This window comes from Drosophila simulans, chromosome 3L, assembly GCF_016746395.2.
Source record: "Drosophila simulans strain w501 chromosome 3L, Prin_Dsim_3.1, whole genome shotgun sequence".
In the NCBI taxonomy this organism is placed as follows: domain Eukaryota; kingdom Metazoa; phylum Arthropoda; class Insecta; order Diptera; family Drosophilidae; genus Drosophila; species Drosophila simulans.
Genome location: NC_052522.2, coordinates 18751602 through 18775923, shown reverse-complemented (window position 1 = coordinate 18775923; position 24322 = coordinate 18751602). Strand labels below are relative to the sequence as shown.

The 24322-nt window shown below is 40.7% G+C and overlaps 2 protein-coding genes across 2 annotated transcripts; one reads left to right on the top strand and one right to left on the bottom strand.

Annotated features, from left to right (window-relative positions):
* The first annotated feature begins 1069 nt into the window (after positions 1-1069).
* LOC6738644 (dual specificity protein phosphatase Mpk3) lies at positions 1070-21210 on the top strand. Its single transcript, XM_002085410.3, has 5 exons — positions 1070-2205; positions 17311-17428; positions 17520-17727; positions 17789-17924; positions 18116-21210. Exons 1-5 carry the CDS (start codon positions 1803-1805, stop codon positions 18484-18486), a joined length of 1236 nt encoding a protein of 411 aa, XP_002085446.3. The 5' UTR covers positions 1070-1802; the 3' UTR covers positions 18487-21210.
* Positions 21211-24202, bottom strand: LOC6738642 (sideroflexin-2). The gene is made up of 4 exons (XM_002085408.4): positions 23662-24202; positions 22811-23079; positions 22020-22558; positions 21211-21955 (listed from the first exon to the last, which is right to left on the bottom strand). Exons 1-4 carry the CDS (start codon positions 23675-23677, stop codon positions 21796-21798), a joined length of 984 nt encoding a protein of 327 aa, XP_002085444.1. The 5' UTR covers positions 23678-24202; the 3' UTR covers positions 21211-21795.
* Between the last annotated feature and the right edge of the window lie 120 nt (positions 24203-24322).

Genomic DNA, 24322 nt, shown 5'->3' with positions numbered 1-24322 from the left:
ATATCCTTGAAATTGTCCTTCCATGCGATTTCTGTATGGGTACACACGTATATCCTTGTGTGAGGCTCTTCTTTTTGGGTGTAAATATCAGGGTCATGGTTATAAAATTAAACATTTCATCGAGTCTCCAATATAACTGGCTCTTGACGGAGCATTTGCGCAGGAGCTTTCGTTGGAGAGTAGACAGCGACTCCATTGATGATTCCGATTCTTCTGGGCTCCGTAATTTCTTATCTGTCTAAATTAGTGGTCCATTAACTTTTGCACTCTAGTGAAGTGAAATATTACCCGCGCTCTCGCAAAAAGAGAGTAACAATAAAGTAGGTTCCCCCGCGAAGGGGAAGGTGGGTGGTGGTGGGGGTAGTGCGAGAGTGAGAGAGAGCTAGTTTGGATGGCGAATTCAATGAATCAACACGAACACACGCATTTTACTTGCCACACGCACACCACAGCACAAAAATATCAATGAACTTTACACAAAACTTTGGGAGCGTATGCAGCGTGGAGAAATAGTCAAAGTGCCAAAGAGTGCGGGAGAGAAAGGCAGGTGGGAAATTTGAAATACGAACCAAGTTATTAAATAATTATTTAAAATATGGGAAAATATGACTATTTTCTATATTTAAAAAATTTAATGTTATTTATAGGATTAAAAGTAAGTCTTTAATTCATTTAAATTTTACTCAGTAATATTTACTTTTTCAACATTTTTTCTGTCTCCTTTTTTAACCGAGCAAATTTCCAAGTGGGTCTGTGCCTGTGCACTGGCTCTTGCTCACCTTTTTGGAGAGTTGCTCTTCTCTCCGGTTCGTGTACCTGTGTGCGCGGGTGCGTTCTACCTTTCATTGCGTGTAACTGATTGTTTGTTTCGAAATAGTAATTTCCATCTGTATTTTTTTTTAACAAAAAGGTAAAAAGATTTCATATTTTAGAACTCATTTCTTCATACTGCGGCTAACAAATACATTATTGTTATTGAGTTTCGCTCTTCGAATTCCGACGGAGAATTGGAGAGTCGGAGAGCAAGTGCAACTGTGTTCGTGTTTTTGGAGAGCAACGAGGCTATTTAAGCAACCCACGAAGCGCTTATTTTGTTATTGCCCGATTATCTTTCACCCGCGCTGCTTGTGTGTGCTCGCTTTCCATTCGAAAAAAAACATCAACTCAAAATATGGATATTTGATAGGCAGAAGTAATTACCTATTTGTTTGGGAAATATTCAACGGTATTTGGATGTTTTAGTTACTCTATGACAGGTTCACCGCACGTTTTTTTCATTCGATTCGGAACTGTTGTTGTTGTTTTAGCGAAGCACACCTAAAAAATACAAAACCACTCACACACACGCGAAACATACACACGGTTGTGATTTGGCGCGCTCTTGTGTGCGTGTGTACATACAACAAAAAGCAAAAAGCAACGAATTTCGGTGTGCAAAGAAACATAAATCGGCAAGCGAGGAAATCGGAAAGCCAAGAAACCAAAAAACCAAAACAGTGCAAGTTACAGTATTCCCCAAATCGAGAAAAAACAAAAATTCCTTTTTGATTTCCAAGATTTTCATCTGCGCGGGTGCATGTGTGTGTGTGTGTAACAGCAACAAATACCAGTGCACGGCCAAGAAAGAAGAAGAGAACCAGCGCGAAGCAGAAGAAGAAAGATGATGTAAACTTTGTTGTAACCAAAAGAAAAAAGAATAACATAAAAAACGAGTGAAGCAGAGAACAGAGCTAAACGGGAAAAATAGTGGCAGTGCTTCGAATTCTTCCAGTCTTCGAGTGATTTTTTGGGAGCTCTTCAAAATGCCAGAAACGGAGCACGAGATCTGCAGCAAGGAGTGGCTGCAGTCGCAGCTGCGATCCCTGGACTCCAAGGACCTGATCCTGTTGGACTGCCGCGGCTCGCACGAGTACAGTGAGTCGCACATCCGCGGAGCCGTCAACCTCTGCATACCCAGCATAGTCCTCCGTCGTCTGGCGGTTGGCAAAATCGATCTGGCCTCCACGATCAAGTCGCCCGAGCTGAAGCAGCGCATCCAGTCGGGCTACAAGCTCTGCTGGTTCATCCTCTACAACGGCGAGGGCGTGCCCGGCCAGAATCAGGAGATCGCCGGAGCCGGATCCCTGGCCGTCGCCATGGACTCCATCATCAGCATCCTGCACCGCCGCCTCAAGCAGGACGGCTGCCGCGTGGTTGCCCTACAAGGTGAGTCATCAGTTGAATACTTGGGTGCCCCAAAAAATAGTACTACAATATCATAATACAAGTGCGGGAGTTACTGAAACAAACTAAGGTTTATACCTCTAAATTCACACATTTAAACATAGTTAATCGTATAAATATGAATATTATACATGTTGTTTTTATGGAAACATTAAAGCTTCAGTAATGGAAATGACTAAGAAAAGCATTATAAAACAAAGAATTTCACCCAAAATGTTTCTCCCTAATATCGTTTGATTAGAATGTAATAATTCGAAAAGCAATTGTTAAGATTTACATTGTGATATTCTCGGAATGGAATGAATCAATATTATTTATGGTTGGAATTTTTTGTTAGTTTACTACGCACCTGTATTCGAGAACGGAACTCTCCATTTGTTGATCGTGGCTATCGGATTCTTTAAATGCCTGATACTTCCCAACACCGCTCATAAATCAATGCCGCACATTCCTATCCTAGGCCTAAGAATATCATAATTTATTTATACTTCCCCAATGTTGTTTGCGGCATTTTTAGCCCGAAACCCCCAAGGAAGAAACCAAAACAAAACAAAACAAAGCCGAAAGAATATTAAATACAAGCAAGCACTGCCTGGCCATAAATAAACATTTGCATGGATTTGTTATTGTTTTTTTTTTTCGTTTTTTTTTTTTTTTTGCGAAACAAGGCAAGCATTCTCTGGGGGCGGAGACCAAATGACAAATGCAAAAAACTAGCAAAATATAATGTAATCCGCACAGCTGATAAAGCTAGCGCCAGATTAGAATTATATTTAGTCTGACTGATCCTGATTATAGACATATACTGCATAGATTTCACCTTTCTGAACTTGTTTTTGGTTGACACGATTTTGTTTGACTTTGATGGAAAATTATAATGGCCGGAATTTGTTAGTTTATATATGCTGTGTTTCGTTTCCTTATCACAAGTGCATGCAAGCTATATTAAAACTTGCGCAAAATATCAATCCAACCATATCGGCGGATATATATACATATATAAGTTTCCAATTATGCACTTTATTCTGAAACACAATGCCCCTCCTTGATTGGCCCATATCAATTAAGGGGCGATTTAAATATAAATGTGTTTTCAAATGTGTTTGGTATTTTACAAACACGTTCGGAGATTAAGGAAGTCATAAATAAACATCACTGCTGTCGATGCTTTTGAGGTCTTCCCACTATTGTTGGCTACACATTTTCATTGTGCTCCCATATAGATTTGTGTCATTCAGAAGAATGTCACAATTGCTTTTCAGCGACTCGAGGCTCCTCGACTCCCATGACTCAAAGCCACATAAATTGTCATATATACCATATATATGCTATACAAACGCTTATTTATGTATGTGCTGGCCTATATGCCTGTGCACATAGTCGAAATATATACATAATTATCTGACGACTGACTATGGCTTCGTTTTTATTTTTATCACTTCAATTTCCGCTCGCTTACAAGTCCCGCAGAACCGTGATTGTATGGATATATATGAACATACATATAGATACTTTTTTGCCGAACGAGCTTTACGCACGTTCTCCTCTGCCATTCAAATGTTTTCTTTTTTTTTTTGTGTCTGCCTGCTAATATCGCAAATTGACAATAGAGCGTCAACAAATGGACCGGCTTTTCAGCCTGCCCCCCTCTCATCCCACCCACCACCTTAAGATACTTTTCTTTTTGTACCGATTTCATTTCGAAAGATAAATAGAACTTGAAAGACCGTGGAATTAGCATAACATAAGATGCTCTCTCAACTATGACGTCAAGCCGTGGAAAGAGATGGCACTCTATGGTGAGAAAGAGATCGCTGCAACGGAGCATCCTGTGAAAACTACCTGTGCACAGGTAATTAGGAGAATCGGGCCGAAACATTTTACGACCGGCAATACCAGGGAAACACCCAAGAAAGTTGGAACCTCTTGACATTCGCCAGATGAACAAAACGAAGTTGGAATGAATAGTAGGCGAAGGTGGAAAGATAACAGCGTGAAAATCCAGTGTCACCTTTTCGGGGATTTCATTGTTTTTCCGGCCTGCTGAAGTGTCCGCTTTGTTCAGTCGTTTTCCTTAATGATCCCGAAATGGTAAATGAATTCTGCGACCTCAGGCAAGAATTTTGAATGGAAACATAGGCAACCGAGTTTTATGGCGTTTCCCGAACGAAACATGCTCAATAAACCCAATTTCTCGATTTGGCCAAGAACGAACACTATTTTCATAATTGTTTAAACGAATTCGTGAAATTATCTGGAAACAATGACTATATCATCGTCCATATTTAGTTGGCTAAATTCAAAATCAATTCCGCAATTTTGCCGCAATTCGTTAATGATTTTGACATTTCAGTGGAAGTTATCTAATCACATGAGTGGGTTTGGTTTATTTGCCATGCAAATGCACAGAAAGCAGCTGTGTAGAGAGGAAGTTATGGCATTTATGTGTGTTCTGTATCGGAACGGGGAATATCTATAGCTATTGGTTGCGATTAGAAATGGGGCAGGAAGTTTGGGCTGGGAGGCAAGCGGAACTGGGGCAGGTTGGCTAAAAACGGAAGGAAGCCCAAAGCGGAAGACAGAAAGAGGATGTAAATAATGATATATTTGTTTACTATTTGCAACAAACTTGGGGTATAACATTCTTTAAACGACAATCTCTTTGCTTTCAAATTGTTACAAAGAGTTAATATACAATTAATTACTTTACATAAGCCTAACATATCTTAAAACAGTTTTAATAAGTTATTTAAAAAGCTTTTTAAGTTTGGTTGTGTAATACAGTTAATTCCTGGACTTTGCTCTTTAAGGACCCTTGAATTTAGCACCGTGTTGTTTTATCGCCTAATGGCCACTCGGTTTAATCCCTTTTCTTGTTGTGGCCAACAGAAAATCACCGACTAACAACCCGTAATCAGCTTAAGCTGGCCCAGCAAAGTTCTTACCAATCCCGGGTACAATAAAGTTTTTCCCCCGACTTGCCACACTAATTAACCTTGAAATTCAATCAAGTCGCGGCAATTATGCGCTCTTTGTCAGCCATTGATGCCGTCTCTTTCGACGTCTTCCTTCTTTTTTTTGAAGTTCCAGCTTCAGGGCTTTATGAAGTCCCTGGGCAGCATGAAAAATGCATAATGCATCGCGGCCAACGCCGGATTCAGCTTCAACTGGCGATGTAAAATTCATTTTAATTAAATGCCACTTTGTATGCATTTCTCGGAATTAAAACAATTAAGATGGGGCCAACTGGGGCACCAACTATATAGGATAGAATGCGACATGTGCGCACAGATAGGGTCACGCGAATAGTGGCACTTGGTGTATCTGTAGTTGAACAACTTCAAGTTGCAGATACTATGCAATGCTGCTAAAGATATACATATATATTTAGTTTAATTTCTAGCAAGTTAGTATTTTGAAAGTATGTGCGGTGAAGTATATATGTGTGCTCATGGCTTTAAACTGCAGTCTGTGTATCGTAAACTAAGCATTTCCGTCGACGGAATTTAATTCAATTAGATCTAGCAGAGTTCCGAACCGCATTTCGTATATGTTTGTGCTCTTGCGAATGTGTTGGTGGTGTTCTCTTCGAGGGAGTCAATGAACGAGAAGAGATGCATCTCTCTCTCTCTCTGGAGACTGGGAAAGCGGCAGATCGGATCCGCGCGATGAGGCATCTCGCGGCGAACTCGTCTGCTTTATTTTCTGCCTTCTGCCTTGTTTCGTGTGTTTTTTATGGCCAGACGGATACAGAGCCGCGCTCTGTTGGCAGCCGACCCTTTTATAGAGATTGAACCCGAGCTGCTGCGCATGCGCCATAAAAAACCACTTTGCGTCGGGCTGCATTTCCACTGGCTTTTCCCAACTGGCTTTTCTCCTTACTCTCCGATTGGGAGTGTTGTTCGCCTCATTTGCTGTTTTTAACGAATTTCGTTGTTGTTTGGTTTATTACTATTTGGCCAGCGACGGGTCGGCTTTTGATATTGTTTTTGGGCCCTGGTTAAATTTCTTGAAATATTTTCCACTGCACTGCGTTTTCTCCTCACTGGTGCGAATATTCACGAAATACAGGGAAACTTCAGTGAAATAAACTAAATGAAAGACCCATATAATGGTTTCTGAATAACAACTTGGTGATTATTGTAGTCATTTCTTCTATTTCCATTCTTATGTAGACTTAATCAGAAGAGTTGAACTTATCGATGTCTGACTGTAAAAGCAAAGTAACACGTGGCAAAATCCCAAGGCCAACCGAATGGACCGTCTCTCATTACGATTTCATGATAACTCATCACAAAGGCGGTGGCTCCCACAATCCCCCTTCCCCCCTCCGACTTTTCTCGTCCCCCTCGGCACCTCTTCTCCCAACTGCTGCTCCTCCATTGAGGCAACTCTGCCAACTGGTCTGCCTTCACCGAAAAAAAAACTCTGCCACAACAAGCAGCTACAAAAAAGACAGTAAAATAACTGAGAGGCTGAGACAGTTGGCCCGGTTGCCCACCTACGTGCCAAAAAGCCGTTGGGCCAAATTTGTCGGCGGATACAGTGGGCTAGAATGGGTCACGGAGAACATATGGCAAGCGAATATATTTCGCAACAAAAGTGTAAAGCACTGCAATTATTATCGGCTAGTTATGCAATTTTTCAATGCATTTTACATCTTGGTTGATTAGGAGTATTTTTAAGTACTATAGCTAAACTGAAACCAACTCATTTGGAAAGTTTTTCCATCAACAGCGGACTTCTTTAAAATATATCAGCAATTCTTCAAATCTTTCGTTACTACTCCTATAGAATGATAGTTCTTTAGAATACATATTCCTTATTTAACTAATGCTTTCGTGGATCCTTCTAACTAAAGCCCATCTGAACCGCTAAAAATCAAGTGTGTTTTCAATAATCACGAACTAATCACCTTGCCCCACTGTGCCCATCGAACGTACTTTGTTGGCTTGTTGTTTTTTGCGGTTTCTGTTGTTTTTGTCGCATGCCCACATGCAAAGTGAGCCGAAAGACAGTCGGACATCTTTCCAATTGGAGTTGGCGTCAGCATCTTATAAAGTAATCACAGTACTGCGGCAGTGCGACAGAGAGGCGGATATGTGGGGCCAGGGGAATGAGCGAGAAGGGGCGATCGGAGGCACGCTTGAAGGAAAGGAGACAGCAACAGCATTTGACAAACAGGGCGTTGGACAATCTCTAGCATGAGAAAGGGGGATAGGAAGGGGGCAGCGAAGCTGGTCGGTCGATCTCTTTTGACTTCCAGCCTACGGCCAAAACATTTTGAATGTTGTCTTTGCGGCTAGTGTAGATTTGGGTCAAAGCTTGTGTGGGCTGTAATTGTAATTAAGCAGGCGTTGAAAATGGATAACTTAACTAGCGGCTAATGGCGAGACCCACAGCGAAGAGCGCTTTTCCGGAGGCTGTGCAAATATTTGCAACCTAACTACAGTGAAGCTTCTTTAATTCTTTCACTTGTTGTTACTTTCAGATTTAGAAACAGGAAACAACAGGAAACTTATAATAGGCATTTGTGAGTGCTAATCCTTACTCTTGCCTTATTTATATTCCGATTATTATAATGATAAAATTATCAACCAATGTATTCAGGAATTTTGGTTTCCGTTCGAGCTATAGAGGTACGACTGTATTTGCAACATTCCATGGCACTCAGTCGTGGGGCAACAACAGCAACAACAAAGTACAGGCAATAACAAAGACTTCCGGTCAAATTTGTGCGGGCGTGTTGCCTCTCTTTCTCCACTCCAAGACACTCACTCTCCACGTTCCTCTCCCCTTCTCCGCCCACTCTCCTTCGGCGGCTTGCATACCTCAACGTTCAACGGAAGTTTCCAGGGCGCATATAGCATAAACACTCACACGAGCACACATGGAATGGGGAACAGAAATCAACGGCGCATTGCGAATGGAAGAATGTGAAAGAAGCAGAAAGAAGGCAGGAGTCGAGCTTCCCTTCATTCAATTCTTTTTCATTTTTTCTTGGCGGGGGACGACGCGTAAATTGTTATATTCTTGGAATTAGCAAACGGCAACAAAAAGTAACAACAACTCCAGTCTGTCGCGCAAAAAGAAAAGCTATAAAAAAGAGAGGAGGGCATCAAAATGAAATGGAGCTAAAAGTTGTAGTCGATGCGCTTGCATGCATAAATCTACACTGTAGAATCCACAGAGAGGAACAAGGAGAAGAATCGAACGAAGAACCAACAGCCTGAACGCATTTCATCAAAGTGCAAATTAGCAACAGATTCCAAAACGAGAAGAGAACGAGCCACAAACGGCAGTCGAAGAATTGAAAAGGGTGGAAAAGAATCAACAAGAAGAATGGGCTGCAGAAGAAGCCAAATGCGAAAGAGTGGGACGGATACCGACCTCCTGACTTTTTTTCATTAAAGGGACATGAAAATGCTTTAGAAGCAAGCATTCGTTTAAATGCTTTAAGTCTGCTAAGCTTTAAGAGTAAAATATATAAAATATTTATGAATTCTACATTACTAATTATATAAAATATATTATTTTCACCTTAATGGATTCAATAGTTATTAGAAAAGTGCAGATAGAGTATTGCTTATTCGTCAGCTTGTTCGTTGTCTCGCTTCATCTGTCGTATCTGTTTTCTCAATTGCATTAGTCGGTGGGGCTTTCCTTCTCTGCCGTTAGTTGCAGCAGAAATCTTTTCCAGTCGACAAGTGTTTCCTTCTGGTTTTCCTTATTGGACTTTTACTTGTTAGAAAAGGTAATAAACTTGTTGAACTGGAGGAAGACGCTTTGTCGAGGACTTATATCGTGGTGGTTGGTTTCAATTTGTGAGATTGAAATCCAAAATAAAGCAAAGAATCTTCTTTGTAACTCTAAAAGAGTGTTAAGATTTAGTCCGCTCGAGGACAATAGAACCTACAAATTACAGTAAAATTACAGTGAAGGAAATAATAGTTTCTTTTTTTCTTGACAAAGTGTAGTTCATAGCCGGCCTTCACTGTGTTTTTATTTATCTGGTGCATATGCAATATTTATAAAACCCCTGGGACACCTCCCTTTTGTGCCTTTTGCGCTTCGGCGCTTTCAGCATTTCAACTCCAAATGAAATTCAACGCACGTTGTCTGTAGTAGGATATTTGCTACCGTGCAAATGCTGCTGTCGTCGTGGCTGTCTTTTGTTATTTGTGCGCTCAGTTGGACATTTGCTTTGGCCATCCCAGCGGGTGTGTTTTTTTTTTCAAAGAATTGGGGACACAGTCTTGGACCAAAGTGCGATTTAACATTTTTGTATATTTATACAAACGTGGGGATGTCTTTTGGGCACAAAATCAATATCAGAAAAGTACTGTACCAATATGATGGACAACGCCACATACTAAAATCACATTTAAAGATTTTAAAGATTTCCATGGTTACTTCTTCAAGTGCTTGAAGTTGCTAAAGAAGTTGGCACTCGTACTGACACATCTATCTACGTTGCTACTTGTTGCATCCTTCTGGCGGAACAGGATACTGAACTTAATCCCCTGCAATTGCGGAAAGCCACGGAAGAAGAGCAGCCAGCGGCAGCAACAGGATGCTGCACATTAAACTTGACCCATTTGTGCGAGGCTTCGCTTCAAAAATCCGAAACCAACACTAGCGCACTCGCAGGACTCACCCACACTTGCAGAGGGTTGGCTCACTTCAATTATCCCGAATTGGTTCGGCTTTCCATTGCGTATTTTCCCCAGGCAACGTTGCCAAATTTCGCCACCACTGCGAACATTGTCAGTTGCCATTTTCAAGCAAATACAGCGCCATATAATTAATTAATAATGCGGCATCCACAGAAGTCAGAAGCCAGAAAAAAAGGATCTGCGTGTGCACTCAGGAAAATGTTCCTACTATCTAGTACATTACCGTTAACCACATGTTTTAATATTAAATCTATTTTCAAAAATCTAAACTCCATTAGAATAATATTTCAAAAATATTCGATATAAGATTTGTGGAATTGAGTTTGTTGAGAATCTAGTCGAATCTTTCAAAGTTTCACCCGTAGCATATTACTCAAAATTGAATTTAAAGTTCCATTTTGAAAATCCAGATGTTTCGAGTGTTGATTCAGGACCCGAAATGGGTCCTGGGGCAATGTATTGCTACCAAAGCTGTGGCTTCCTGCTATTTATAGCTCACAGCTCCCCAAGGGATGAAGCTCTGGTCGTGAAGGAGGATTTTATGGGGCTGGGAAAATTTCGGGCGTGCCTAGACCAAAATTAGGTTTTTGCTTATTTACATTTTGATTGATTGGCTTACGCAATTTGACATTTTGCCAGCGACCCGAGCACGGATGCCAAAGGTAATCCCCCGGCACCCACAAGAACCCCTTCCCCATCCCGCACCCATTAGTGGGTCATTAGATGGGTGTCCCCTAGAAATTTATGGAACACAAGGTGAGGCTTACCCGGTCTGCTCAATTGTTGACTAAGCGTTAAATTTGTTCGTCTAGGCATGGAAATTATATGAGTAAAATATATGTGCATCTGGGGAGTACTTGAGCACAAGTCGAGTTCTTGGGCAAACAGTTTAGCTATCGGGCCTGTTTAATTGCTGAATAACTCATCAACCAAATAGAGAAGCTTAAATAATTAATTACACGTGTGGCAAGTGGGTATTAGGGAGAGTAAGAGGTTATTAATAGCTAGTCAAGTTAGCTACTTTTAATCAATAAGTTAGAACATTATTCTGAAAAGAACTTAAGACACAGGAGAAGACGACATGCAGCCATATAAATGCAATCATCGTAAAAACTCCATTCACATTGGCTGAATTTGATGTTCAGTCGGCTTTCGTCACTAACCATCGTTACCCCCTCGGCACATATTTCACTCATTTCCCAGTTGCTGCTATTAGCTCGTACTGCCATGTATGGTAGAACGGACGTCTAACTAGCTTATTTAACTACCCACTCAGTCAGTGAGTCCGTATTGAACGAGTGGCCAACTGATTAAGTGAGCAACTGATGCGGTGACTAAGCTCAGTCTTTTATGTCGACAGCATTCTTTCTCCTGTTGCTTGCAATGCGGAAGTGGCAACAATGGCTGCGAGGCGAAAAGCTAGAGGCACAAATGATGTCGCACATTCGTTACTAGAAAAGACACTAGAAAAATAAAGCTTTGTTATATTTAAAATTGCAATCTTTTTAAAAGTGTGTAAATATTAGAGTTTGCAAAAGTGAGTTAATATAAAAAATGGCTAGGAGATCTTCGATGTATTTATATTTATGTTTATATGTGTGTATATTTATTTACAAAATATATATTAGTTTTTTTTTAACATCGATATCCCACGTTTTTTCTCTCCGTGCTGAAACCTATCTCACTCTTTCGCCGGCTCTGCGTAGTAATTCCCTCCTCAATTGCAGCAAATTGGGTGTAGGAAAAAAACGTAAACTTAATTGAATGCATGAATGAATGAATGAAATGGAATGAAAATGGACTTTAACTACTAATGGCGGTCTGGCTCGTTTTCCATGCAAATATGTTGTCGTGGGTTGTTGGGCAAATAGTTGCGTGCAAAGTTGCCACTTAGCCTTCTCTATTCGCTGGCCAGCATGGGATTCATTCATAAAAGCAATTTTGGCTGGAAAGGCGGCTTATATAAAGGGGAACTCTTTCACTTTTTCACCCACACAAGCAGCAGCTTGATATACACATATATATATGTTATATATATCAGGTGCAGCAGCATAAAAAGCTGTGCGGCGAGGTTCGGGTCCGTGCTATGCATACATATTTATTTTTGTTGATTTTTAAGTGGTCTGCCTTCGCCCATTTTTTTATATTTTTTCTTCGTACAACATTATTTTCTGGTGGGCGAGGCATTTATTTAGAATTTTGTGCTGTTTGTTGCAGTTGTTACGTTCATTTTTGGTTTTACGACCGTGGGCGGGGATTTTCAGAGGCAAGTTGCCGGTGTGGGCGACTCCCACAGCAACAACAAGCAAAAAACACACCAACTGTCTCGGTAGCAAAAAATTAAAAAAAAAAAAAAAAACAGCAGCAGCAACTGCGACTCGAGCTCTGGATTTTTATATATTTCTGTAGGATTTTTTATAGCTGTTTTGGCAGTTACGTCAAGTGTTCGGGCCGGTTGAATGGCCAGATACAGTGAAGCAAGCATATAGTGGATTGCAATTTTGCTTTGGTTACTAAAATGTCAGATTTTATTATTAAAAACTTCACATTTAAATTTCACTAACTAATTATGAGTGCCACCCAAACAGGCAAGAATTTGTAATTAAATATGCAAAGGCGGAGCAAAGTGAATATGGTAATCTATCGATCACAATCCAGTGTCAAACTCTTTGATTGATTGTCTTGAAACTTTCACCGAATCAATAATTCAAGAGTGCCCTTTTTAATTCACACCACCCAGAATGTGTGATATTTGCCAAATGCCAGGCAACTTTCGAGCTGTTCTCATATGCAAACGCCGGCGCAATTTCCGCTTCTTAACACTGGCAAAATGGCCAAGTTCAATCCAAAGTCCAAGTGCAGGCAAAGTAAACGTGAACGTCTGACATTCTGCAAGTCGCTTCTCGTGTCTCCCGGGCTCTGCGCATCAATCAATCATGTTGTAATCAATCAACTTCCGTTCCTTAACACGAATTGAAGTAGTTAAAATGTCAACGCTTTCAGACAAGCAAAAGAAGGTACAGTTGATTAAGAAATCATACTCATCGGCGAGAAACTGCAATGATTGGCAAATCAGCATCCAACCAATTCCTCCATCGAAATAAACACAGGCGGAAGTGGCAGGCATTAATATATTCCTCAAGTTCTTTTCCGTCTCGATTTTCCGTCGAACATTTTCCTCTGCACTTTGTTTATGCCAAGCTGGAAAATGTGCCTTCATATTTTAGAGCAAGGCACACGACAAAAAACGATTTTTGTCGTTAAATTTGTGCTAAAAATTTTAAAATTTTAAAAATGAATATGCACTTTATTTGGCATATGCTTACAATGGGTTTGTAGTTAGATTAATTTAATACATAAAACATATTTGTTATTTACAATAATAAAGTCCTTTGCAAGTCTAATTATATAATTTATTTTTAAAAGATCTTAAAAATCTGTTAGAATAATGAACTGAAAATTCTGCCATTTTCCCTCAGTGGAAGGCATAAAAAATTCGAATTTTTCAGGGGAGAGGAAAGTAAAATGTAAACAAAATTGGGGCCACGCTGGGTGGGGGAAAAGCACACGCACCCGCCCACATCGATGGCAGATACTAAATGCTCTATATGCATATGGCTAATGGATATGGGGCCCCAAATGGGACTCGCATTATGATTGCCGTTGTGTTTTACGGCTCTTCTTCGTTCCTCGATCCCCATTTCCCATTCCAGTTGAAATCGAAAAGCGACGACTGCCGACTACTGACTCATTGACAAATAGCATTGAACTGCAGGCGTTGTCTCGTGGTCTGGTTTTTCATTCATGCCAGCCACTCCCCATTCTGCCACCCAGCGCCTCACAAAAGCACACATGCGTGTACGTATGTACATACGTACGTATGTATATATGCAGATAGGTTCCATATATTTATAGTACTGAGTATCTCGGTATCTGGCATTGTGCAATGACCGGCTGAATGCATTTGCCAGACCAGAAAGCACCGGATTCGCTGCGCTCCAATCTGGGTGCGAGTAAACAACGCACACACTGCGTATGCGTAATATCGATTTCCTCAACTTCGAAACTCCCTTCAGCAAACACGCGCCTAATGGCTCGAAATCCCCATGGCAAAACAATTCGAAAAAAAAGAGCTACGTTGCACGGAATGCGGCTGAGGAATTTGTGTGCCCGGGAGTGATTAAAATGGCCATTGTGGGCCACGGGAATGGAGCGGGATAATGTGGAAAAATGTAAAGTCAAATAGCTCTAAAATTCCAGGGCACAGGCTCTGGAAACAAATGTACAAATAAAGCTTTAAAAGGTTAAAAATGTTTTCAAAACTGTTTGTATTGGAAAATATTAAGATTGAAGTTATTCCAAAGCATAAACTAGTAGATACTCCTTTTAAAAGTTTGTTATACTCATTCAATCAAACTCATTGTTTACACACCAAGTGCTTCCTTTTGGATTCTCCTTAATTCTGAAATCCATTTACGAATTTCCGCGGAAAACTTTCCAAAACAAAGCCAAATGAACGCAGATGCGGTAATAGAAATGGAAATGTTCGCTGTGCGCCGTGTTCCGCTGCATGCATGTGGCCAACTTCCGGTTTGGTGGGGGGTGGCTCCGCGGAATCCATCAATGAGTGCCACCGATGAGTGTACGTGCCTCGATTCGCTGGGGTTTTGGTTTTGTTTGGTGCTCCGCATCCAGTGTTCCACTTTAGGGATCTGCGTCAACTGAACTGAAACCGCAAATGAATTAAACAAGGCAGGCGCACACACTCGAAAAGCGCCCACAGAATGGCAAACCATACAAGGGCTCCCCCCTTGAAAAACACTTCTCTAACTGTTTTCGTGCGGCAAAATAGAAAAAAGCGTAGAAAAACGCGCCTACGTCATATCCGTTGGGAGCAAAATGAAAAAAAAAACAGCAAAGAAAGGGGTGAGCGGGGGATTGGTTAGGGGGAGGGGGGTTCTGAAGTGGTACCTGTGAATGAATAGCTTGCGGTTGTGGGTGTGGGTGTGTGTGTGTTAGTGGGTGTGAGTGTGCGCTCGTATCTGAGAGCTCGTCGTATCCGTATCTGCGGAACTGCGCTGGAACCCAGCGAAGTGAGCTAAAAGTTATTTAACTCACGTTTTGTCTTTTTTGCGGCTGTTGTTATTTTTTATATTTACACACGGAGATAAACAAAACGAGCTAGAGGAAAAGAGAGAGAGAGAGAGGGCCAGATAAGCATAAAAAAATGAAGCTAGTGGGGAAAGGTTATACGTACTATAATTAAAAACAAACAAATAAATAAATAAGTATAATGAACGAGACAGAAACTCCGCAACTTTAGTGGCCATTATGAAAAAGCGAAATAAATAGTATTTTCAAACTCTTTTTATAAGTCACTAAGCAACTATCAATTACTACGACTGCAACAAATTGTTCCAAAACTATGTTACTCTATTATTTATTATTATTTTTTTTGGTTGCATGGGGCAGAATAGATGTGCCGATTAAAGTGAAAAATGAATTAAACATATTAATACCCAAAAAACATGAATGAGCGGAACAAATCGCTTAAGCCCCCCGACTTTGTCTCCCTTTTTTATCGTACATATATAGCCACAAGTTTTTTATAATAGCAACAAATTTGGAATTGCGGGGGCGAGGCTGATGAGAAGATTTAAGTGGGTTGCTGGATGGCTGGTGGTGCGGTGGGTGGGTGGTTCGGTGGGTGCTTTCATTCAAGGTGTGCTGATGTTGCCAAAATCCGGTTTTCTAACAGATATGAGATAAACTGACAAGCGTTTTTTTGTTCGCCTTTATTTAGTTTACGCTTTGTTCAGTTCAGCAATTTGTTGACGTTTTTTTTTTTTTTCAAGTTTACATTTTCAGCGTTTTGAAGGTCGTTTCCACTGTTATTCACGTTTGTTTTGTGGTTTTGTTTTTTCTTTGTTTTGTGTGAACTCATCAATGAAACAATCTAAACACAAAAGCACTCACAAGTGTGACACAGAACGTGACAAATAAATATAAAAAAAAAACTATAAAGATACAGATATGTACAGATACAGATACATATGCACATGTGTGTGTGACTATCAGCCATTTGAGGGTAAAACAAGTGGAAAACGAGGAGAAGCGATGACCATATGGAAGCTATAAATTGGTTATTTTATAATAGGGAAAGTCACCTGCAGGGGTAATATAATTGAGGGTTCTGTTTGAAATCGTATTCAAATGTAGAAGGAGGTTACGGATTTTGGTTAGAAATTAGAGGGCTTTTGTAAGCTAAAGTAATTACTGAGCATAATTTGAATAAATATATGTATTTAGTAGTGATAGAGTCCTCATGTAATATTATTTAATTACAATATTAATATTATTGTATATTTTAATTTACATTTGTTTGTATTTTAAACTCATTGTACTATCTTTACTATGTTTATACTATTTTTATGAGTATGTGGCTGTCAAGTTAAGCACTTCTTCGAGGTAAATCATTGATAAAAAAAAAGTATTTGCAGGTGACTACCTAAATATTTAATATGTGCCAAAAATACTTTGGCAAACCGTGCTGAGATACCGTCAAATTTCAATTTTTAAAAGCAATGATGAAGTCCAATTTCCGATGAAATGCTTATGCAGCAATTCCGTGGTATTCATCGCCCTTTCTATATTTATTAGCATCTATTTCACCTGATCCATTCGATGGAACTCAATGGATAGACCGAGTTTGTTTGAGAAGGAAACAGCCATCGAATGCAGTTTGGTATGCCATATCCACGGGGATTGATATCCATGGCCATGGTCGCTCGGTTCGATTGGCCTTTATCTTGGTTTATTTTTAAAGTTCTGCGGAAAATGCAGATTGAGCCGGCAGAGTGCGTATACCACCCGTTGGCCGGCAAATAAGTTGATTGCCAGCGAACTCTTTGCTGCGCCTTCCGTTTTATTCAATTTGCTGTTTTTCGCATTTAATATGCGGCAAGTAGAAAATTGTAAGCTTCCGTTTTGCGTTATGCTGATGAGCAGTGTCCATTCGCGTGTTCTGATGACAATTCCCATACAAGTCTCAAGCTGGTAAATATAGAAACAGCATTTCCGCTGCGGCGACCACTCGCACTTCCGTTGCCAATTGGAGAAAAGAAGATCAGCAGTACCTCCGCCACTTAGTTTTCCATTTCCCCCCTTTTATGAATGATCCGCTTGCAAGAATTTCACGCATACTTGGCTTAGGTTGGGCTAATAGCAGCTACATGTCGCGTCGCGTAGGTGTTGTCTTACCAAAGACGAAAGACCAAAAAGCTACACTTGGCCAAGCATAACGAACGTCGAATTCCAGAGGCCTCAAATGACACGGTGGTCAAAAGAGGAGCTCTGCTCAAAAAGCATTAACAAAGTTTAACCCGCTCTCTACGCCTTTCTTTACTTTCAGATGGCTTCAACAATTTTCGCCAGGCATTTCCGGAATGGTGCGAGGACGATAATCAGACGCACAACAAAGAGATCGAATCTAGTCGCAATGTTCAGACCGATCAGCTAATGGGTCTTAGGTAAGTGGAGCATCCTGATTATAAAAGAAGATAAAATATAGATTTAAGAAACCAGTATATGGGATAAATTTAACCCTGCCAAATTTTCCAGGTCCCTGCGCATTTCCACAACGCAATCCGATTCCGCGTGCAGCAGTTCGGCGGAATCGTCGGATTGCGAGAGCTCCAGCCACCATCACCACCACCAGAGTCACCACAATTACAACGAGGCGCCCGTGGAGATAATCCCTGGACTGCTCTTCCTGGGAAATGCCACGCACAGCTGCGACTCGGAAGCGTTGAAAAAGTACAATATAAAGGTAAGCATGGATCGCTTTGTTAGCTTAGTCTTTAATTAATCATATCCTTTGCCCTTTTCAGTATGTTTTGAATGTGACACCAGATTTGCCAAATAAGTTTAAGGAGTCGGGCGACATCAAGTATCTGCAGATTCCGATCACGGATCACTACTCACAAGATTTGGCCATACATTTCCCGGATGCCATACAGTTTATAGGTGAGGTTTTGTAAAAATGAGTAATTAAAATGGTAAAACCTATAGGATTTTCGATATTCCCCGATTTCTTTGCATGAAGTTTTGATTATCAAATATAACGTTTTAAAGATAGAAACTATTAAAGCTTAAAGACATGATCCTGTTTTGTCAATTCAAAGCTAATGCTCTGTATTGTTTCCAAAAATTCACAGAGGAAGCGCGGTCCGCAAGCTCGGTGGTGCTGGTCCACTGCCTGGCCGGAGTTTCGCGCTCGGTGACCGTGACGCTCGCCTACTTGATGCACACGCGGGGCCTGAGTCTCAACGACGCCTTCGCGATGGTGCGGGACCGGAAACCGGATGTGTCGCCCAACTTCCACTTCATGCAGCAGCTGCTGTCCTTCGAGACCCAACTGCGCCTGAGACCCGGCTCCAGGTTCTCGTGCAACTGCATCGCGCCGGACTGCAATTGCATGCAGACCACGGGCTTCATGGCCGCCCATCTGGCGAATGCAACCGGGGTCTCGCCAGACTCCGGCATCGAATTCGACCGCTGGACCCCGTCGGACACGGGTCTTAAATGAGAACAGAGTGGCGGTAAGAGTTTCGTGCTGCCACCAAGTCAGGAGATCCCAGTTGCAGCCGCCGCCACATCGCCGCCGCCCATGTGCCTGGCGGTGAACCCGGACAACATGTCTCCGGCCAGCACCACCAGCTCGTCCACGTCGACCACGACCACCGCGGAGGCGGTTTCCGTGGTGGAGATGGTGCAGCATCGCGATCAGGAGATGGCCGAAGAGGACATCATAACCAGGGGAGGAGAGTACGATGAGGATGCGGCCTGAATGACGAAGCTTTTCCTAACTTGGTTCTCGCGCAAAACACCCGTAGAAACAACACATACATATGAGCCGCTTATTAAATAGGGGTACGAATTCAAACTTTAATAAATGTACAAAGTCTTGGAGAAACGCCCAACGTACACATATTGATTAATACCACGTAAATAACTTAATGTTTAGTACATTTTTAAGTAAAGTGCAGACAAAATCCAACGTTATCCACACGCAACCAACTATGCAACTATACGAAAAAGAATGAGAAATAAAATATATAAAATATATTTATATATACGCAGTGTACATGTTTGTATCTAACTCCTAAGCCAAGTCAAGAGAATAAATATATTGAAGCCGAAACGAAAATAAACAATTAAACTGAGAGCAGTTTTTCTAGGCATATAGTTTTAGTTTTAGTTTTAAATTTTACTAAACTCGAAATCGTTTATAAATGTAAAGTTTGTTATATTCGGAGCGATTGGCCGCGATAGGCGCTCCCTAATATAAATATACTACCACTTAATTACCGAATGCCAAGTCATATAAGTGTAAAGTGAACTAAAATCCCGAATATCGAAGAATTTTTAAAATCGAAAACAAAAGAAAGATGAACACTAAAACAAAGAAAATAAATACAACCATTTGCACAACACAAATAACCACACAAAAAAGAACATTTGCCAAAAGCAAAACATTTTTTATTGTTTTTAGGGGTGATCTGAAATATCGATAAGCAGATTTTAGCAAGGTTTGAGAATTTGTCTAGATTATAGGGAAAGCCGATTAATCGCATAAAGTTATTTTCTACAAACGACATGTTAAAGTTGGAGAACAGCGAGATGGAAATAAATTAAGAGATTCATTTGTTATGTAATGGATAAAAAAATAAAGTTGTATGTGTGTCAGCTGTTTTCCAGTCAGGCAAAGTTGGTACAAAATTTTATCAGGTGACATTTCAAGAAACAAAAAATACGAACCAAACTGCATCTGAATAATGGTTTATATGTAAAAGAAACAAAAAGAAAATGAAAAACTAAAATAGTCCCAGAAACTTTTTTGGAAAAATAAGGCTGTGCGCGATATAAAAACAATATATATATTATAACGAGTGTTGAGAATTCGAAGAAAACGGTTGAAATGCCAGTTAGGATTGGTTAGTTGGATTTATAAGATCGTGAACAACTCTCCTTGGCCCAAGGCTAGGATTTGTTTCCAGCCGCAGCTGCTCGACTGATTCGATTTGATAAGGATGGCGAGACGGTGATGTGTGGTAAGTGAAAGTCAGAATATTCTAAATTTTAAAGCTCAGGAACGAAGGGTTGCAAGATGTTTTGGGAGGTATTGAACCCAAGCTAGGTTGGTATTACAAAGTACGCGAGTGCTAAGTCGCACAACATTCCATAGAAATCATGTCCACTTTGAGCAGTTTTTAATGTAAGTTTCAAATGGGGACAAGTTTTGATTAGAAAAAAGCGGCTTTGTTAAAAGCAAACGAATGAGTTTTGATTAGGCAGCTAAATACGGATAAGAAGTTCCTGGCCAACGGGAAGCTTACTAAGCTAGTTGCTCTAGCCCATAGGATTTTTGCAAAGGAAACGCCTACGATTTTGAACGAGCTTTCCCAGCTAAGAGCCAAACATCTAGGAAAACTAACTTAAGCATTAATCCAGTTTGAAATGCCAATTTATTGTTGAAAGCCTCAGTCAGTATATATAACTAAGCATACAGTTAATAAATATTGAAATCGAAGTAAAAAAGGTCCCAGAACCCCGTAAATAATTGTGTGTCGAACGTTTTGCCAGTTAATAATTAAGATAACTAAAATGTATTAAACAGTGTTTGCTGATCCATTTGCGACAAATTCCATTTTTAAGGCACAAGGCGATCCACTTTTTACACGCTAATGCGAAATGGAATCGAAATTTTGCTGCCAGGCAGCGCATTTGTTGCCCATGCCCCCAAAATGGGCGTGGCATGGGCATAACTGCTGAGATTTTTCCCTTTTGGTTTTTGTTAGCGTAAGATACAAACCATTTTACATATTGTACATCTGAGTGTTGAATTTTTCCATCAATATTTAGCACCGAGATAAAGAGATATTCAAGCAACAGTGCCAACAAAAAGTAAAACACCCAAAACTAAATATTAACTTAAATAATAAACGAAATTGTACCTTGAGAAAGTCCAAGCAAAACTATCTAAGGCGGTGGTAGCACCCAATGCGAACCAACCGATCGACAAGAAAGTCAAACAATAAGAAAGAGTCAACGTTCTCTCTGTCAACGTTTAAGGACGAATATTCTATAGCTACCTTGTTGTGTTTTGCACATTTTGTAAACTTTACAACACGATGAAGGAAACCGAATATCTAAATAAACGACAGCCCCGCAGCGTTATATATAATGGATATATATACTTATACAGGATACAAGAACATAACTAATAAAACCGTTTTTAAAACCCGTGAAATTTTGGTATTATTTTCTAACTTTTATTTCAAACAATGAGTGAATTAGTTCTAATACGAAACAACAATTTTGGTTTGTTAGTTATTAGTGGCTTGTAAAAGCATTCTCCTGTTGGTTTTTTTGCTGTTTCTATTATATCTTTGAACAAACATCTCAGTTAAGTTAGTTTCACAATGAAAATTGATCTAAATTATCAATTATTGCAGTTTTTAAATATTGTATAACATGAACACGTTTTCTGACATACATTTATGAATATTAATACCCATTAAGTGCTGGTCTTGCTGAGATTTTTATGAGCAAATACATTGTTTTTGGATGTTGAAGTCAGTAGATATGATCAATTATGATCAGATCATACAATTTAACAAATTAGAAAAACGTAGCAGGTCCGAGATTTACATTTTAATAGAGCTGAGATTCCTTTTAGCTTAGCAACTACGACAATTGACACATGAAAAGGAACAACTGCAACTGCAAAGTTGCGCAATCTAAAACAATAAATGCTACATAAAACATGACGAAAACGGATACCACTAACACACAATTGTCTTCCCTCAATTCCAGTATTATTGTCGAGCCGATCTTACAGACCCTTGTTAAAGTAGACACGCTTGGGCACTTTGCCCTGAGTTTTCTTCTCGAGGTCCTCGTAAAGTTCGGGCTCGAAGGTGCGCATAATCGAAGTGTCCAAGGAACACTGCTGTGGGAACAGGGCGCAGGCAGTGGGCACCATGAAGCAAAGGCTAAACATCAAATAAGTGCAAGATTAGCTAAAGGATCTAGTGGTGGTAGATGATAGTTACTTACAAGCACCCTACCAATAAGGTCTGGAATGGAGCATTGATCCACTTGATGCGCCTGTACGCAGGCAGTTTCTCCAGCCTCTCCATTATCAATGGCAGCACCAGCATTCCGGGCGCCGCCATCGCAATCCTGGACACAACCACCTCACCTATTCCCTTGATGGCTGCCAATCTACTCTGGCCCACAACCACTCCTTCGTCGTTCTTCACCTCTATGCCATTGATTATCTCATTTTGTCGCATCAGCGGAATGTTCACGAAGTTCGCCGCCGCCACAGCCGCGAAGGGCACAAATCTTTGGAACAGCGGAGTCGCTTTCTTTGACCAATAGTTCTTGCATCCAATAGCAGCTACCAGAGCCGATGTCGTGGCGGATACATAGGCCACGCCCAGCTGCGTAACGCTGGTGGGCGAATTGGCATTGCGATTCGTGTAGTTAACAACCGCGTTGAAGGACTGGTTGATGAACTGCCAGAGCACCACGGCGGGCACGGTGCGATAGAAGGCCAGCATGCCACCGGTGATCAACATGCCACCGGGAACCTGAAGATAGACCAAAAGCACAAAGCAATTAGTAAAGCTTAAATATTTATAGCATCGATTTAGAAAAGCCCTTAAGGGAACAGGTTCTTTGATGCTAAAACCAACCCAGTTGTTTGCAAAATTCTTAAAGATTTGGCAATTGGTCTTGATATCGTCGTGCCTCCTCTGTGTTTTTGGCAACCCATTCACAAGCGTCCACGCCAGACGCTTCTATTTTCAGCGACCACGTGCCGAACCCATCTCGAGACTTGCCTGAAAACTCATGCGGCCGCAAAAGTTCTGCAGCTCGCCGGTATCCGGATGAAAGGCTGAGTTGTACAGCTTCATGTTGTAGTGCACCTCCTCCGGCTTCAGCTGCGCTGATTGGTCGCCCTTCCGGTAGCGTTCAACCATGGCTTTGGCTTCCAGCAGGCGATCGCTGGAGACGACTACGGTCCGGGGGTCCGTCATCCAGGCGAAGTACTGGAAGCGCCCAGCGAAGGTGCTGAGATCGAAGAGCGGCTTGTCCACATCGATGAGGGCTAGGGTTAGGGATTGGTTGGGTTAGTGGGCAACTAATGCTCGTATCTCTGGGCTCTCACAAAAATCAAAACACTTTCCAAATTTATTAGGTACGTTATTTTAGATACTGCTGCTATTTAAAGATTGCTTTAAATTTGATGAAAGTAATATATAATTGAATTATTACATATTAGCTCTAGCTGGCTTTTAGGTTTTAAAATATGTAGTTAAGGGAATTTCGAGAATCAAAATGGAAAAGTTAAAAAATGAAACCATTTTATGATTTTGGCTATATACCTCTTAATTCTCCAAATTGTATTAACAGATAAAAAGATCCATTTATACAATATATTGATACTATAAAGTATTGAGTATATGTCATATCCGTCTTATGTTTTTGAAAAACTTTTGAAAAACAGCACAACTAAACTGATTAGATAATGAAGATGCTGTGAAATATCCTTTTATGTTTTTTAATTGCTCAAAGATTCAATAAAAACTTATTGGATTTGATTTTTCTCTGTGTATGTATTCACTTGAATGCTTAATGTATTCGATTTTCGTGGGAGCCCATATAAAGTGGTGGTTAATTTGATTCTTACTTGATACCTGCGACATTTTGGCTGCCGATCCAATTGCCTAACTGCTTGTAATTTGTAATTGCGAGCGGCTTACGTAAGCAGTAACTTTCAGCTGTTGCCGGTTTATTGCGGCTTGCTTTTGTTGTTGTTGTGGCTGCTTGTGCTTTTGGCCAGATTCTCACCTTAGGTGTTTGCTTAGGGCCGATTTAACAGCAAATGATTCGTTTTAGCCACGCACCTGATCCGCCAGCTGTTCAATTCACTTTTCTGCCTCGTAATGCGGTTCAAATGTTCACTTTTTATGTCGCTCGTCGATTTTTTTGGCACTCTTCCAATTGGAAAAAAAGTTGTTTTGTTTGCCGCTCTCTGTTTGTCTTTTTTCGCTCTGAGTTTGTGCATCCGCTTGTACTTGTTGTGCTCGCCGCAACCTCTCAATTTAGCACTTCTTTTGTTGTGCAATTTGCCGAAAGATTCGCAAACTCAGTCGCGTATAAATGCAAATTTCAAATTGTTTACTGCGATGGTGAGTAAGAAGAAGCAGAATGGCAGGGTGGGGGTGGCTTTGCATACTAGCGGGACCGTGCGTGGATCAGGCGGGAAATACCAAACGGCAAGCAGTGCGCTGTGCACTGCCTACAATCAAGCAGTTCAATGAGAATAGCTTAAATTGAATGTTCGCATA

Coding starts and splice junctions, on each gene's coding strand:
- LOC6738644 (XM_002085410.3), top strand. CDS start 1,803: ATGCCAGAAACGGAGCACGAGATCTGCAGCAAGGAGTGGCTGCAGTCG. Junction 2,206..17,310: donor CCGCGTGGTTGCCCTACAAG/GTGAGTCATCAG, acceptor CTTTACTTTCAG/ATGGCTTCAACAATTTTCGC. Junction 17,925..18,115: donor GGATGCCATACAGTTTATAG/GTGAGGTTTTGT, acceptor AAAAATTCACAG/AGGAAGCGCGGTCCGCAAGC.
- LOC6738642 (XM_002085408.4), bottom strand. Junction 22,559..22,810: donor GCGGCCGCATGAGTTTTCAG/GCAAGTCTCGAG, acceptor GTCTATCTTCAG/GTTCCCGGTGGCATGTTGAT. Junction 21,956..22,019: donor ACCTTATTGGTAGGGTGCTT/GTAAGTAACTAT, acceptor TTTGATGTTTAG/CCTTTGCTTCATGGTGCCCA.